Source organism: Babylonia areolata, chromosome 1, assembly GCF_041734735.1.
Source record: "Babylonia areolata isolate BAREFJ2019XMU chromosome 1, ASM4173473v1, whole genome shotgun sequence".
Classification (NCBI taxonomy): Eukaryota; Metazoa; Mollusca; class Gastropoda; order Neogastropoda; family Buccinidae; genus Babylonia; species Babylonia areolata.
This window is the reverse complement of record NC_134876.1, coordinates 41268969-41287056: the sequence shown is the minus strand read 5'-3', so window position 1 is coordinate 41287056 and position 18088 is coordinate 41268969. Positions and strand designations below refer to the sequence as shown.

Sequence of the window (18088 nt, the reverse complement as noted above, 5' to 3'; positions counted from 1 at the left end):
TCTAATCCCAGAGAGAGAAATAGAAAATAAGTTTGTTGAATTGTTTTGACGTACGTTTTTGTCTGGCTGTAATGCACAGAGAGAGAGAGAGAGAGAGAGAGAGAGAGAGAGAGAGAGAGAGAGAGAGAGAGAGACGAGACAAGACAAGACAAGACAAGACAAGACAAGACAAGACAAAACAAATTCCGAGTTTATTTCGAGGATAATAGATAAGCACTGGTGTGCTTTTTTACATCCAGTCCCCGCCCTGAATAGGGTATACATTACACAATACTAAATAAAATGAAAGCATGGTGTTAGTAGAGATACATAACAGGGAAGAGAGAGAGAGAGAGAGAGAGAGAGAGAGAGAGAGAGAGAGAGAGAGAAGAGAGAGCACATGCAGACATTGCCATGTAAATTAATTCGGGTATGGTTGATAGTCAGATCACAGTCTGACCCACAAGAAAGAATTCCCCCTTGATCTCTTCCTGGATCTCCCGGCCCCCTCACCATCACCATCACCATCATTTTGATGTTAGCATCCCAGGTTTCAGTTGTGTGTTCTGGTTTGTTAGACTTCAATCTTCAAATCTTCAAATTGGAAGGTCAGCCGTCATTACTGACTATTAATGACCTGTGTGCGCAGAGGCGTAAATACCTAACTAAAACCTAATTAGACCTATCTTTTCCTCCGGAGGGGGTGACAATGAGAAAGAGCATGTATACATACTCTCTCCCACCGTCACTCGCAGCGTCCCTCCGGGGAAAAAAAAAAAAAAAAAAAAAAAAAGTGGGGGGGACTAAACTGTGATCTTGTTCAGCTCCCTCTTGAAAGCTGCCAAGGAGGGAGCCTCTGCTGCTGTTGCAGGCAGGGAGTTCCAGACGGGGATGGTTGATGGGAAAAAACTGTATTTATAAGGGTCAGAGGAGGAGCTAAGATGGACAAATTTGTGTCGATGATTTGATCTTGTTCTGCCGGATCCTTTCTTGAGAAATTTGTCTGGAGGGATGTCTACAATGCCGTTGACCATTTTATACATCAGGGTCAGCCTTTGTCTGTTCCGCCGTGATTCGAGGGATTCCCATCCTAGTTCTTGCAGCATGTGTGTTACGCTGCTGGTCCGCCCGTAGTCACTGTGTACATAACGTGCTGCTCTTCTTTGCACCATTTCAATCTTGTTCTTTTGACCTTCTTTGTACGGGCTCCAGACTGATGAACAATACTCCAGGTGCGGGCGTACAAGAGTTTGGTAGGCATTGGCTTTGGTGGGTATGAGTCTAAAATTTCTCTATCTTCGGGTATTTAAAGACCAAATTCTGTGTGTGTGTGTGTGTGTGTGTGTGTGTGTGTGTGTGTACCTCGTCCCTGAAGTCACTGCGGCAGCGATGACCTTGCGTACACTGCATGAACGACGATCGTGCATATAAGTTGAAGACCAAACACACCGAGCATAGCGGGAAACCGCGGGAACCTTTGATCGGAATTTGTCTACCGAAACTTTTCGCAAGAAATGTCGACAACAGAAGAGAGCTACGATGCAGCAAGTCTGCCTGATTTACTTCCAGTTTACTACAAACGTCTGTTTCCATATGGACCTTTTTATCGGTGGCTAAACTACGGAGGAGGTAAGCCGAGGAGCTGACTCGTGGCTGCACGGACACAGAACAATACTATAAGATGTATTTTATACAAGTTTATACTATAGTGCTTATAAATGATTTGATTTTCCCGAAAGATGCTGCCTCACTACCAGCAGTGCATAACTTTCCAATAATAGTAATAATGCTAATAAAGTAATATACAAGGATGTGGAAAAGGCAATTAGTTAAAATGTCTAAACAGTCTCAGTCATGTCTGTATCATGTGTACAGAGTACATTTTATTGTCAGATTTTAAACCAATGTTATCATGATATGGTGTGTGTATGTGTGTGCTTGCTCATCTGTGTCTTTCACTCTTCGTGTGTTTGTATCAGTGCATGTGAGAGGTAGAGATCGAAAGATTGCCAGTATTATATCTGTATCATGTTATTATACACAAACTGACAAAATATACTGGTATTCAATTTATGAAAAATACATAAAAATTTACACTATATGTTCATTCAAGCTGTTGTCATAGTAATACTGACTTTCACTTGATTATTGTTTAAAATTCACTTCCAGTGCCCAAGACGTACTTCACAAACAGAGAATTTTCCTTCACACTCAAAGATGACGTGTATTTGCGGTACCAGTCATTCACAGACCAGCAGGACTTAGAGAAAGAAATACAAAAAAGATGCCCATACAAGATTGACATTGGAGCCGTTTTTTCTCACAGGGTAAGTGGCAGTGTTTTTTCGATTAATTTCTGGTGATGCAGCTACATATTTTCAAGGAAAACAGGAACAGCAGATGAGGATTAAGAGTTTCCTGACCCACCCACCCAATTTGTTCACCCTTGACTTGTCTGTATACCCGAAATATTATAAAACAAACGCCAGTTTGATCATCCCCATTTATAAATTATCTGTGAACTTTCAATCTTGTATAAAATGCATTATAACTCAAACTGTATTTAAACATGCCCACATGCGCACTCTCCCCCCCCCCCCCCCCGCCCACTTCCCCCCCCCCCCCCCCACACACACACACACTTCTGTACACATGTCTTCTTTCTCTCTCTCCTCCTCTCCCTCACTCTTACACACACAGACTGATAGAGAACACACACACACACACACACACACACACACACACACTTGCTGCTCAAGAAAAGAAAATGTGTCTGTAAATGAATATAGTTTCAAAAAAAACCTTTAAGTAGAGATGTATCACTACCAGATATTTCATACTAACAAAATGTGATAATTTGTCCTACTTTATTTATGTTTGTCTGAGTTATGTTTTTTGCACACTTTCAAAATGATTTGATGTAAAAGTATATTTTAAAAAGTTTTGTAATGTTATGTGTGTAAATTTGTATGAGCATGTTTACATTTCTGTTATATGAATTTGTATGATGCATATTTTATAATTTATGTCTGTCTTTTACCAGCCTAAAGATAACAAGACTGTCCGAGCAGAAGTGTTTCAAGCCCAAGAAAAAGAGCTGGTGTTTGATATTGACATGACAGACTACGATGATGTCAGGAGTTGTTGCTCGTGAGTACATTTCTTTCTCCTTTTTAAAATTTGTATTCAGATTTATTTTCTGCAGTTTTATTCTGAGTGACTGCCCTCTTCTGGTTCATTGTGTGTGCGTGTGTTTATGTAAGTTTGTGCCTGCCTATGTGTGCGTATGTGTTAGGGTAGCTGTTAGATACACATGTATGTTAAAATGTATGTATGCAGCGTGTGTGTGTGTGTGTGTGTGTGTGCATGTGTGTGTGTAGTCACATTTTGGTGTGTGTATGTAACATAGATATGATGTATTATGTTAACAAAAGCGTTTTTGTAAAGCACCTAGAGCAGATTTCTGGATAGTGTGCTATATAAGTATCCATTATTATTATTATTATTATTATTATTACTACAGTGATAATGGATACTTTAAAAAAAAAAAGTAACATATTGATATAGCACTCTATCTGGAAAACTGCTTTAGTAGCTTGCCATACATTACATCTTTTTATCATTATTTTTATTATTAGAATTGAGTGTTTTTCACCCCAGAAAGTGGAGTATGGATGCCTTCATGGTGGAGTAAAAACAGTCATACAGGTAAAAGCCCATTCGTGTGGATATGAATGAATGTGGGAGTTGCAGCCCACGAATGAAGAAGAAGAAAAGAGTGTTTTTCATTACCGCCAGGTTGATCAGGTCTGCTTTGCATATTATTGCTGATTACTATTCACTTTTGAGTGTGAGAAAAGAAAGTTCATAATTTATAGCTCTGACAGAAAAGACGTATCTACAGAAGCACATATCAAGGAAACTGCAATCTTTTTGATTGATCAGGAATTGAACAGATTTTAAGAATAGAGTTCTTAGGCAGCGCCATAATTTATCATGACTTCCGATGCAAACTTCATTGTTAATTCATAATCATATGATAAAAAACTTTTTTTCAGAGTGATTATGAATTGATACAATTTGCTTTGTCAGTGGAGCGGACATTTGTGAAAAGTGCTGGCCACTGATGACAATGGCTGTGAAGATTCTGGACAGAGCACTAAGAGGTATGTGCAGGATGAATTTCTTCATGAGCAGTTTGATTTATTTTTTAACAATCTAGAAAGGAATGTATGTATTATTGACAATAATTGAATGAGATTTAACAAGCTACTGTTGTTTTGTTCGTTGTCAGATGCACATCATTCAGCCTTGTATTAATCCATTCTGGGCCTCATCTACCTCTTTTAATTACACATACTTAACCGTGACCCAACTAGCACAGACTCCGGCAGGGCTCTGTGCCGGCAGGAATGTCAGACCCCTGCCGGAGTCTGCACTAGTTGGGTCACGGTAAGTATGTTACTTAAACGTAATTTTAGACAGAAAATTTCCTTTTCTGCAGTTTATCATAGCTTTATCAATATACACTTGAAATACTGATGTCTGGCTTTGTTTTGAAATGTTTCATCCATAAAAAAAACATTTTCCAAACCTGCCACTCGTTTCAAGTTGGGACTTGGTACTCTGCTGTCATCTACTCAGTGCTGGTTTGTAAATCCATCAATAATCCAAATAGGTTTGGTTTTGAATTGTATCCAGCTGTTCTTGATCTTTTCAGAACATACGCAGAACTGTTGGTGTATGTGTTATCTGTGGATACATCCTTCAGCCTTTCCTTTCGATGAAAATGGTTGCAAGGGAAGTAACTCAAACTTAGGGGGAAAAAACAGTAACTGATGTGGAAGAATCTCAGTGGTGATATTTGACCTAGAATCTGAAAAAATATTTTATTTTATAATTATTGGAAAGTGGTTATTAACAAAATACATAATGCAACAAATTGATCTTTGGTTAAGATGCAATATCAATATGTCTTGGTGTATATAATTATAAAGCTTTGAACGTTATACAGTCAGTAAAATCAATTACCATTTGGCTTCCTTAAAAATCTGTACATGATGCTTTGCTTTCGCATGAAGTAATAAATAACAAAAATGATTGGAGTCTTGCAATGATTTCAGAGGACTTTGGCTTTGAGCATATTCTGTGGGTGTACTCTGGACGAAGAGGCGTGCATTGCTGGGTGTGTGATGAGCTGGCTCGCAAATTGTCACAAACTGGCAGGACGGCTATTGCGGAATATCTGAATCTGGTGAAGGTAGGCTCAACTTAGTGCATGTATGCATACACACATTTGCAGGTTTATTTCAAAGGGAGAAAAGAGAGGATGGTGAATGTCACCTGTTGCACTGATAAATAGGACATTAATTACACATGCAAAAGCATACCATGACCCACTGTTGCAGACTCCGGCAGGGGTCTGTATTCCTGACTTGTCCAAACTTCTAGTCTGCCTAAGTGGGGAAATGGAAACTAGCTGCAGTGAAAATGATATTGGTTGCGCTATTGATAAAAAAAGGTTCTTTTAATCTCTGTTTACATTATTTATTCATCTATATACAATGAATTGTAACCATTTACTTTGATGATTATGAAATAAGTTGCCATATTTATGAAATAGGTGTTTTTATAATTCTAGGCAAATGTTTAGACATATTCTGTTCCTGCTTCAAAGAAAAAGTATTTCTTTCTGTTTTGCTTTTGATGTTTCTGTGTTTTCAGAAGATTGTAATTTAATAATGTGATTACTTCAGGGTGGAGAAAACCAGAAGCGAAAAGTTCGACTGGATTACCACTACACTCACCCATGTATCCAGTAAGTGGTTTTATGTGTTTGTTCGCTTGTTGACTGGCTTGTCTCTATATTGCTCTTTCTGGCTTTGAAGACTGCTCCATGTTTCTATTTTTTAGGGGGGATGGGGGTGGGGGGTGGGGGGGGGGGCTTGGGAGGGGGTGTAGTAAAGGGTTTTCACAAGTATCAGACACCACACATAAAGCGTTGATTGAAAGTCATTTTGTCATCTGTCACTGTTAGTCCAGAATTAAAAGAAATCAGATTGGTATTTTGAAACCGTGGAATGGCAAGTGCTCCATTTTTTAATACACAACAGTGAACACCATGAACCCATTACACACTCAAGACAAGTGAGTGCAGATCTCCCTGTATGTTAGAAATGCAATGAAGGGGCCACATTGCCCTGCTCATTTTAAAACCTTCCAAAGGATGACAACTGCATCTTGTTATTCACATTTTCCCTGTTTGTATCGTTGAATTGATAATAATACAAAAATGGGCACAATGTATGTATTGTATGTATCACTTCAGAGAGACACCCTACATTCATCCCCATTCCAAAAGAGTTAGAAAAGAAATCTTTGATAAGTGTTAGCACTGTTACCATGCATTAATCTTCAAAAGTTAGCATTTCCACACATAAGTTCTGTGCATTGTGCATTTCAGATCTAACTTTTTTTTCCAAATTTCCTGATCATCTTCTTTCTACAGTTCCAAATCTAGCAGTCTCATCCTTGTTGGTGTCTGTAATGTACATTTGGATTCTCCTCCCAGTCTATGATATATGCATTGTTTCATGTGAGGTGCTTAGAGCCTGTTATAATCTATATGGGGAGTTTGCGCCATTTTAGTACAATCTATTTAAAAAAAAAAAAAAATTACCTTAACCATTAGAGTGCCTATAAGACATCAGCTGACGTCGTACAAAAGGTATTGCCATAGTGCCTATAAGACGTCAACTGACGTCCTGCATATATTCCGATTTTTCCTTCATTGGAGGTTGGTTCAATTCACATAAACAGACTCTGAACAGTTAGTCTGATGTGTCTGGATTATAAAAATACTATTTAAATGAACTTACATCAGGTAGAAGATCTCTTTCTACTCGATAATAATTTGCTAACTGACCACGTGATACACGCATGGAAAAGGGGGTTGCATCATGTGCAAACAAATGCATTGAAAACTGTGTCCAGTAAAGCAAATAGTCACAGTTTGCAGATTTACACAATTCTGAAAGCTCTGCGTGTGATTATGGACAGCTTTCACGATGGAGAAGGATCTCTCTTGTCTGATGATTGGTTTGAAAACGAAGGGGATTGACAACGACAGTTATGAAACTAACAGCCCAGTTTATCGTAATTCAGTCCGTCCATCCAGTCAGACAGCGTTTTTGAACAACTGGCTAGGACTGACAGAATATGTACAGCCAGTGTTGGAAGAAGAGAAGGAGAGGGAGAGGTGTGATGTAAGACGATAGGTCGAATGCCAGCCAGAGGTCATCAAGGGGGCGTGGCTTTTGGGAAGCGTGTACTCACATTTCAAAGCAGACAGAAGGCGATCGACAACCGCCAGTGCCCCACGATTTTCACGAAACGCAGTGCTGAACCTGCACTGGCCGTGAAACACGTGCTTTTTGTTTTTAACGCTTTTTTTTTTTTCCACTGAATCAGAGGGATGACTTGTTTGAAGAGGTGGCAAGCTGGCTGCACAACAGACACTTTAATTGGCCATGTCATCAAAGAACTTCACCCTCTCACTTGCAAACGCTCTTTGCTGTCAAAAAGCTTGCCAGTTCAGTTTCTGGGACTGTGATTGACCTTTTACGTTGACTTTACTTGAGCTGTGATTTGTTTTATAAGCTTATAGCCTGTTTTGATTTCTTCTACAGGTATAATTGCACAATAGGCTTGCTGTTTCTAGCTGTATTTTGTTTCTTTTCTTTATGGATGTCATTATGTAGAGGTGGAAACTGACTTTTTTGTTGCATAAAAATTATTATCTTGACTTTACATGCCTGAACAGTTACTTACAATCAACCTAACTGGGGGGAAAAAAAAGCCCAGAAGCAGAATCTACACTCATTTTTCCTTCAAATAAACGTTTACTTTCTTTCTGTATCGCCCATAGCTTTTGAGCTAGAATTTTTTGTGATTTATTACCCCCAAATCCTCATAATTCCCTGGCAAGGGGAGAGCACTTTTTTTTATTTTACAAAATTCTCTGACACTGAACTGGTTAATTCTAATTGTGCCTCATTTGATCTTGTGTTTGAAATTAGTTTCTGTGATTAAGAAAGTTTGTAAATTGCATTATTTGTTTGCAGAGAAGCACTGAAGATTGTGGAGAAAGACTTTGAGCATTATGCATGCAGTCAGCAGGATTTTCTTGGAGACGAGAAGAAGATGAAAAAGGTCCTTGCTCTGATCCCATCAGAAGGTGCTTTTTGTTGCTGTTGTCCTTTTTGTTTGTTTGGGGGTGAGAGGTCATAGGAGTTTTGGTAAGGGGTTTGTGGAGTGGGGGTGTGGCTGGAGTAAACTATTTCATGCCCATTTTAAGTAAAACTTTTTGCCAGTATTTCATATTTTAACCATTTGGTGCTTTTAAAGAATTGTAGATGCATGATTTTTAACTCTTTAACTGCCATAGGCAGCTTTAGTCAAGGGTTCAAGTTTAACGGACTGTTTCTTACATTGTGACAGCTGCAGTCAACTTTCTTGCACAATAGGAAGCTGACTAACCATCCCACCATGACCGAGTTTGAAGAGAACAAGCCCGCTGTGTTGTTTTGACATGAACCGAATTGAGTGACTGAGTGTGTTGAGTCTCAAATGTTTTTTTTACTGGAGAGTGTTTTTCACATAGAAACTTGATGGCGAAGGAGTTTACATTTCAGATACATTGGGTCCCATATCCTGAAATCGGAGATACTGGACAGAAAAGGACATGAAGCTTTAAAAAGTCAAAAAGTGAAGACAAAAATCTTTATTAATGAGCATCGAACAGAAGTCATTTGGCTTTTTTCCATGCTGACCTTGCCCACGAGATGGCAGAGTAGAAAAAAATGGAAAAAAGAGAGAAATATAAAAGGAAAAAAAAAAAGATTTAACAAAGTTAATTAAAAGGAAAAGCCACTAATCCTTCAAAAAGTTTTTAAGTAAACGTCAAAATGAATATTTGAATGTTAAGGAGTGTAGTCAGTTGGGGGAGAGATGGGGGTGGGGGGGGGGCTTTGGGAGTGGGGTGAAAGGGGGCCTGGGGGGAGGGGGGGGCATTGGCTGACAGAAGGGATGAAAGAAACAGAGACAGTGACAATGAGAAATAGATGAAGAGACCGACCCACATGATACATACAGAAACATGAATATTAGCTGATGATAGGGAAACACAAAAAACATCAGGATATCCGTTACTTTTCCCAGATAACATTTGCTCAGTTACAATGAACATCAGATAAGAAAAAGGGAGGCGCCTAACATGAACTGAGGATGCATTTGTCTCATTGTAATGGACAATCTTCAATACAGGATTCTTGTTTTAACTACAGTTGCTGAGTGTGTTTGTGTAAAACTTGTGAGTGAGTGAATGTAAGACTAAGAGTGTGTGTGTGTGGCTTTGAATGGATTCATGTGTATTCACAGCAATATATAACATTTTCATTCATTTTAAGTGTTATCCCAGACATGAATGTTTGACACTTCTCAACTTTGTATGTTATTTGCAAATGCTCAAGTCCCTTTTTCACCCCCAGTAAAGAACTGAAGAAGCTGTTGTATTTGTAATCGTCTCAGAATTAGTGACAGTAGCAAAGTTAGCATGTGCATATATTGAACTGCTAGCATTCTTTGTTAAAACAGAACTCCGAAACCAGATTTCTAAAGACGTTGAAGACAAAGCTGACTCTGCTTCAAGATGGGACGTGCTGAAGAGGTTCATTTCATTGTCAGCTGTGAGTATGATAAATGATTTTTGCTTAGTTTAACAAAATAAAACCCAGATGAAACTAAGTTAATTTGACCATTGTGGTTGCCAAACATTGTTGCTGCTCATACACAACTTTTTTTTCTTTTTTCAGGGGGAGGGGAATATTTATTATTGTTATGTAAAAATATTTGTTTTATTTGGTATTTCACTGCATCTGTATAATGATGGTTTGGGGGTGTAAGGTTAGCCTTGTATATACTATGTTCCATTCTTTCATGCAAAAACTTTTTCTTTTTTAACCCAAAAAGCTTGAATTTGGCAAAACAAACTTTAATGATGCTAACAGTGTTTCAGAAAGCATTGAACGTATTCAATCATTGATAAAAGAATTATAATAGATTTTAAGTGGCAGTTAAGAGTATTGTGCTTTGGTGGACCAGTCAATACTTTATATGATTGATGTTAAATCATGGAAGCAAATGCCAAATCTCAAAGCAGTAGACTTGTACAGTAGACACTGCTGGTTCTGATATGAGTACAGGTTAGTTGGTGGCCTTTTTGTGTGTGTGTGTGTGTGTTAATTTATGGTAAGTGTTTGTTCATCTCAGGTCTCAGGATCAGTAGTGTTTGTGCAAAACTGACGTGACGTTTTAGATTATTCATGCTCATAAGCTGTTGTAAATTTGCTCCCTTTGATTGTTATTCTCATGTTTGTTTATTCACAGTGGACTCACCTGTGATTTAGAAAAAAAAAAATTTATGTGAATGAATTTATGATTAGAAGGAACAAAATTTGAAGCAAGGGATTTCTGAGTTCACTTACTATAGCCAGTAGTAGTGGCCACAAGATTTATAGCATGTTGCTGATGCAGAAATATGGAAGAGAAGAGTATGAATTTTAGATAAAGAATACTGTTTATGACAAAACAAATACTGAACAGGTTTATGATGTATGCATTGCTGACTGGATTGCTGTAACATGTTTTGTGGGAAAAGAGTGATGGAATCAATGTTTGCATTATATTACCATGATGATCTCTCTGTTTGTTATTTCAGAGTTATTTTCGTGACAGCCAGAGAGCAGTGGATGAGATTATGTTGCAGTACTGTTACCCAAGGCTGGATGTCAATGTCAGTATTGGTGTCAACCATTTGCTGAAGAGTCCATTTTGCATTCACCCCAAAACTGGTGAGTTTAATTCTTTTACCACCTCACTTTTTCCATAGCATTTATAATAACATTTTTGTTTGCAGAGAGGTTAAAAGTATTCGTTATCATGTTTTCTCATTTGTTCTTTTTGTTTCAATGCTTGCTTAGTTTATTCTTTTTTTTGTGTGTTTGTTTTTGTTTTTGATTTTTTTGTTTTTGTTTTATCATTCATTTTCCTGAAATATTCTTTGTGTGCGACTTCTTTCTTTCCTATCATCAGGACGTGTGTGCGTGCCGATGGATCCTGAGGACATTGACAACTTCTCTCCTGCAGCTGTGCCTACCATCACGTAAGTGGTACCACTGTCAGTTCTGTCTGGTGCTGAGTGTCCATAAATTGATGCAAGTACTGTTTTTGGTTTTTTTGTTTTTTTCTATTTGAGGCTGACTTTGCGAAGCCTGGCAGATAGCTCAGTCACACAGACAGTTACTGGACTGATGAACAGCAGAACAGCATGATAAATTGATTTTACCCTTTCATTGTCATCATGTTCATATGAAAGTGTAGTCCCCAGTGCCAAGGGATTTTCGAACTTTTCGATATCAGACAAATGGTTGTTTGCCTTCCCACCCAGCACATGCTGTCATCTCTATGTACATTATATCAAATGGAAATCTAAACAAATATTTTCCAGTGAATACACACACACAGTGCTGTACATCTTTACATCACAGCTGTTTCTGTTATTTAAAACAGTAATAATATGTATTTCTTCAATGTCAACTAAGTTGTCAGTATCATGGTAGGTGCAGAGTGCCAGTTAGGACACACCTGCTATATTTCATTTGGACAAATGCGCTTTAAAAAAACCCAAAACCACTGATAAAAAGTTTGATTTAATTACACATACTTAACCGTGGCCCGACTAGGCAGACTCCGGCAGGGGTCTGAGATTCCTGTCCTGTGCAAATATGTGGTTTAATTTAATAACCGTTTTGGCTGTTTTGTCAAATATTACAAGTTTCCTTGATGATTCAAGTGTTGCTGATGAAAACTGCCATTCATGGTTGGGTACATGACTGATATAAGCCAATCACATCATACAAGGGTCAGCCATTCACATTCTGAGAAAAATCTCAGATCACAGTGTTTAGGTAATAAAGGAAGCAACATGAAAATTTCTTATCAAGCTGGCAGTGATAAAAAATACAGAGTTTGGTATTAAGACTTAAGTTTTTTATACACCGAAAATTTTCATTGCATTAGCACATTAAGAGCTTGTTGAAGAACATATTTTTAAGATGTACCACCATTAATTCTGACTTCATTTCATGGTTTCAACTTCAAGTTGGTGATCATTCATGGATCATCTGATATTTTTACCAGATGTGTTTTCATAATCATTGTTCAGTTGATTGATGGATGACCTGTTAGCTTTCCTTTCAGGGCTTTTTTTCTTTAACCATAGAGCACATTGAGCTGTAAAAAATATATTTGAAATTTGTTTGCAATGGAGCACATCATTTAATGGTCTTTTGTCTTGTATAAGATTAATGAACATCACATAACAGTGATTAATGAAAGCTTCTATGTTTTGCAGTCAGCTGATGGAAGAATTGAACAAGACAGAGAACAGAGTGTCTGACGAGACTGGGAAGAGGCAGAAAGGTCAGATTTACATGGGGTTTCTCTGAACATATTAAGTATACGCACAGTATTTACACTCCCAGGGTGTGGTGTTGGTTCTTTTTACAGTACACAAGACCAGAGGCTGGGTGTCATTTTTTGTTGTTGTCCATGCTTGATTGTCCATGGTTCAGAACATTATTTCTTCTAGATTGTTTACTTCTACTAGATTGTTGTTTATTTTTGGCTCTGAAGGGTGCCAAGAACAGGTATGAACGAATGAAGTCTGAACACTGTGAAATATGTGTTAAGATCAGTGAGTTTCTGTGTGAGTGAATTGGTTGCTCCCTGTCACCTCAGGTTATAGTCAGTTGATGAGTTGTGGAAATATGTGAAGAGACTGAGAGCTTTGGAGGAAGAGACTTGAAATACTTTCCTGAAGAAGGATGTATACAGGGGATGTTGCTAAAATATGATAGGCCAGATATCAGTAAGAAAATAGGTGTTGAGAGAGACTTGCTTCAGACATGAACTGCTCATTGATCCTGCTTCACTAGTCTTGTAACTCAACTTTTCCCAGTTATTCATGGAAAGACAGAATGTTCACACATTTTCACAGTATTTCCACCCACCCAACCCCTCCTTCTCCCTCATTGCCTCCCTTCTCTTACTCCCCCCACCCACAGCTTTCTGGATTAAGATGTGATATGCATAAATTTATCAAGACAAAAGGACAAATTGAATATGGTCCTGATCAATAACAAGTGTTACAGTTTGCAGCTAGTGACCATGACTTAAGTCAAGGCCAGCAACTGAGTATGGAATAAGGAACAGCACCCAGATCTGCTGTGCTGTTCAGCTGTTCCTGATCTGTAAGATAGCCATGGAAAGGTAAAGGTGTGTAATGAAATTTGACTTTGGGTCTAAAGTTGATGACGGTCCAGTTCAGAAGTTGGGACAGGAGAGTTGCAATAGCTGTTTTTTCATGCGAGTGTAGAGCCCTTGATGGCACACCTGGTTGGTTCAAAACAATCATCGGATGTGATTTTGTTTGCAGACTACAAGTCGACATCCATGAACAAGAGTGTGGAAGTGTTTGAGCGCTTCCTAAAGAAATTGGAGAACACAAGGCATGGGAAGCTGCAGGAAGAAAGTGGTGAGTTAGTAACAAAGAATGTCAGTATGATAAGTGCCAGACTGAACAAAGAATGAAGGTAGAAGAAGTGCTAGAGTCAACAAAGAATGTCTGTATAATTAGTATCAGAGTTGATAAAGAATGAAGGCAGAAGAAGTGTTAGCATTAACAAATAATGTCAGTATGAGTAACAGACTTCACATAAAATAGGTAGAAATGAAAGAGAGATAGAAGCATGAAGGTTGGATCCTGATTTTGCCGTTCATGGGTTATGAAAAATATTTCACCTTTAAATTTGTAGTTAGTAGGTATGTGAACTCAAGAGATTTTCTGCCGGCAACTGAAGCTCTTGGCATCTTGCATCAAGAGGCAAGATTTTCATCTGGTTTTCTCAACATCTATAGGGTAATTACATCTTGTGACAAAGGTTGTTTATTTTTAAATCTTGCTCGCCGAATGTAAAACCTGTGCACTTTCAGTTGTGTGAGGAAACTCATAGAGCGACTGAATGTCTACTCAGCTATGATTTTGTGGGTAAAATGATGTTTCTTTTTGAAAGAAAGTGGGGTTTTATTTTCATTTAAGTGTATTGGTTGCAGTTTCATCTGCAGTTTGGTAACTTTTAAGTTTGTTTTCTGTCATTAACTAGACACATACTATTATTATCTTCTCAATGAACTCCATTGTTGCCATTGGTCACATCTCATGACTGTTGACTAAATAATGATCAGTTGCAGGTATCATGTGTGGATAAGTTTGAGTAACCAGTTTTGCCCTATTTTTGTTTTTCTGTTTCAGACAAGACAATGGATTTCTAGATGCAGACCAGAAACAGCTGTCAAAGAAAGAAAAGAAATGAACAGTTGATTTTCCAGAGATTAGATCACAGTTTGGGTGAAAGTGCATGCTATGTGTTTTATGTTTGAGTGTGGAGTTATTTAATTTTGATAGGAGTTAATAGATGGAAGGAATTTTCACTGGAACCGCATGATAAAGCTCGAGACCATATGTATTCAGATTTTTGTTCCACCGAAAGCAGAACAAGTCATTTTTGTTCATACTATAGTTTTATTCCATTTTAAAACCTGCTTTCACTGTTACTCTTTTGATGAGCATATGAGTACTTAGGCATGTGTTATTTGGAAAGTCATAGTTCAGTTGTCATTCATAAGACTTTTTTTTCCCCAGAGACCATTATTCATTGAAATATATAAATGAAATTTACAACAACAAAAAATTGTTCATTTTAGAGAAATTGTCCAATCTCCATCTATTATTTTTTCAGTAATGAAAAAAAAGTAACTTTTAAGGTTAGTAGAAGTTTAGTTCTGTTTCAGAATGCCTAGAGTGTAGAAATGTTTGTTCATGTCTTTTACCACTTTTTTTTTTCAGAGTCCTGCTTCATTATTCCTTGCAATGCTAGGGATGAATATTGTCTTTTTAGAACCAGAAAATGTTTGTACAATGAACAGACAAAAATGTAATAGTGATGACAGTTTCTAAGATTCCCCTCCTTTTTTTATTTTTTATTTTTTAAATAGATCAGACAACTGAAAAGGTTTCTAAATCTCAGGGCTGATTAAGGGGGAGGGGAGGTAAGAAAAAAAGGGCAAACATGTGAATTCCTTCTCACTTGGAGCTGATTTAACTCATTACTGCCAGTTAGCTCCCCTGACTTTCCTCACAGGCGACCCATTTTTATGGTTGAGAAATAAAATCACCCAAAAAACCCCCCCACACCGAATGTTGGAATTTATTAACTAAAAATGTCCAACCTGATCAGTAACAAAATGAGGTAGTTGGGGACAAAATATCAAACTTATCCTTTCTTGTGCTATCATACAGTGAGATGATGAAAATACCCTATTTTTTGTTCGAAATTTGCACACACTGATGACGTAAATGAATCCAGGAAAGCACACAGAGTTTGAAATAACGTTCAGTAGCCACGATAGGGCCCCTTTGTCTAATTGTCTGCCTTGTGACTGAGTTGAAACTTGGTCACATGCCATTGCTGACATGCACTGTTCACATGAACCAGTTACCGGGACAATAAGTCTCCTGCTCATGAGCACAGCAACATACACTGCATTTATTGGTCGCAGTTGAGAGTGGAAAGGTCAGTTAAGATATTCTTAGCTTAAAATGTCATTAGGTAAATTAGGCGCCACTCCAAAAATAATTCAAAACTGTCTAAAGCCCCGATTGGGGTCCTTTTCCTGAAACGGTTGCAAACAGTAGGGCCCTGATTAGGGCACTTTGTTTTGAGTGAGTTAAAACAAAAATTACAAAAGCCTTGGCATTACTAAATAAAGGTTATTGGAGGACATACCTATAACATGATACAATAATACTCAAGTTTTGAATCTGAAGGATAGTGACTGTCACCACCCCCACCCTCACCCCTGCCTTCCCCTAAAAAAATGTTGGCTTTACATGTTGGGAATTTCGTGAAACATTGTTTGTTTGTTTTTTTTCCAAGATGGACAGATTTGTGTAGTTAGAGTTAAACAACGAACAGACCTTTACTGCCACCATCAGAGATAGATTGGCAGAGAATGCCACTGTGAAACTGTACATTGCCTGTTGTCAGTACCGTAGTCTATTGACAGCTATGTCTGAAATACAGCTAGATCTGAGAGGCTGGCATATGGGAGTACAGGATGGAGAAAAATGAGATGCCATGTGTTTTGATTTTTTTTTTTAAAGAAATCTGGATGTTATGCAAGTGTATCATGTTCTTCCCATGTACTTGTTGGTCCTGTTATGGATGTGTTTGATTTTTTCACTACAAGTTTAAAAGTTTTTTTTTATCTTTCTATTACTGTATAAAGCATTGACATGTACAGTCATGATGTAAAGCTGACCAGTGAAAAGTGAAAAACTGAGAGACATCTGGTGGTGTTTTATTGAATTGTGTATGCTCCCATGCATGCTCCCTCTTTTTCTCTGTACCTGTGTATGCATGTCTGTGTGTGTGTGTAGTTGACTCGTTAATGCTGGTGAAACACGCCTTCCTTTACTGATAAATACTTATAACTTTTAAGCCTTTCTTTCTCCTCCACTATCATTTCCAACTAACACAGTCCCTGAAGACAGACCTGTGGTTTGAAATGTTGGACGCATTCTATCAATAGTGAGTTGTTTTACAACCCACAGGTTGTTGATTTTTTTAAATTTTATTTTTTTATATTTTTTTTTATAAACTTACCCATTTCTGGAAATGTGAATATACATAACATCTTCATTGAAACTTGTCTGCAGTGGAGAGAAATGCAACATTTATTTTTACAGTACCAATCATACACAGATGAAGTGTACAGAGAAAGCTATGCAAAATATCCATACACATGCACTGTTTTTTTCTTCTTTTTTTAACCATCCTATGACTGTGATATATTCTATGGCATGTCAAAAGTAAATCTTATTACCAGATCCTGGAAATCAATTTGTTTTTTCTGTTTCATTTCAGATTTTGACACAATGGCTGTTGTTTTCTTGATGGTAGTTTTTAAATTCACTGACAGTTGATATTACCAGAATTTGAAATTAAAGTTAGGAAAATCAGGTCAAAGTGCCCAAAGCTACAAATGCTGCAAAGATGACAAAAAGAAAAGAAAAGAACATAATTGTCATGGGCCATGTCCTCAGAATATGTTAACCTGAGCATGCTACACCTGAACTGTGCACATGTAATTTGTATGTTTCTCCATAGTGTTTCTATTGTGCCAACTCACCTCAAAAACATAGATATTGGGTTCTACTATTTATCTGTTCAGTGCCTGTGTCAGCTGAGGTCCTACACAAAATGTTGCCACAATGCCTGTAAGAAGTCTACTGAGGTATTTAGTTTTATCTTCATCAGAGTTTGATCCAATTAACACAGACTCTCAACACTTAGTTGAACGTACCTGGATTATAAACATACAATTTAAATTAGCATACATCAGGTGGAGTACCCCTTTCTTCTCAATAATGTTTTGCTATCTGGACTCACAGGACTGCGTGAAAAGTGGGTTTGTATCATATACAAAAAGTTTTCAGAAACTTTGTCGAGCTGAGACAGTGGTCCCTGTCAACAGATTTGCACAACTGCGCAGGCAGTGCAGATGATTGTGTATGGTAGTAATGTAATAATGATAATGTCTGATGATTGGTTTGAACTCAACGGCGATGGCAACGACAGTGACGAAAAATACAGCAATACTTGGTGCTTTGTCCTGTCCATCTAGCCAACCAGACATAAGTTTTGAGCAGGTGACAGTGACTGACAGCATGGGTGCAGTACTTTCACATATTTTGAGAAGGGGGAGAGGAGAGAGGAGTGGTGTAAGAGGATACACCAAAGACCAGAGAGCGTCAGCGTGGCTAAGACCGTTGGCAAACTGTCTTTCATTGTGTTCGTGTTCATCGAGCAGGAACTGGACAACAGCCAATAATCCACGATTTTCATGAAACCCATGGTTGACAGTCAAA

At 37.9% G+C, this 18088-nt stretch overlaps 1 protein-coding gene across 1 annotated transcript; it reads left to right on the top strand.

Moving 5' to 3' along the window:
• The first annotated feature begins 1440 nt into the window (after window positions 1-1440).
• Window positions 1441-16513, top strand: LOC143292060 (DNA primase small subunit-like). Its single transcript, XM_076602243.1, has 13 exons — window positions 1441-1608; window positions 2149-2306; window positions 3023-3129; window positions 4072-4145; window positions 5103-5239; window positions 5736-5797; window positions 8103-8215; window positions 9634-9725; window positions 10757-10889; window positions 11131-11200; window positions 12452-12519; window positions 13535-13633; window positions 14411-16513. Exons 1-13 carry the CDS (start codon window positions 1494-1496, stop codon window positions 14428-14430), a joined length of 1248 nt encoding a protein of 415 aa, XP_076458358.1. The 5' UTR covers window positions 1441-1493; the 3' UTR covers window positions 14431-16513.
• The last annotated feature ends 1575 nt before the right edge of the window (window positions 16514-18088 follow it).

What these genes read in the sequence shown, in the direction of transcription:
- LOC143292060 (XM_076602243.1), top strand. Translation starts at nt 1,494, where the DNA reads ATGTCGACAACAGAAGAGAGCTACGATGCAGCAAGTCTGCCTGATTTA. An exon ending in GTGGCTAAACTACGGAGGAG is followed by an intron (nt 1,609 to 2,148) that starts GTAAGCCGAGGA and finishes ATTCACTTCCAG; the next exon opens with TGCCCAAGACGTACTTCACA. An exon ending in TACACTCACCCATGTATCCA is followed by an intron (nt 5,798 to 8,102) that starts GTAAGTGGTTTT and finishes ATTTGTTTGCAG; the next exon opens with AGAAGCACTGAAGATTGTGG.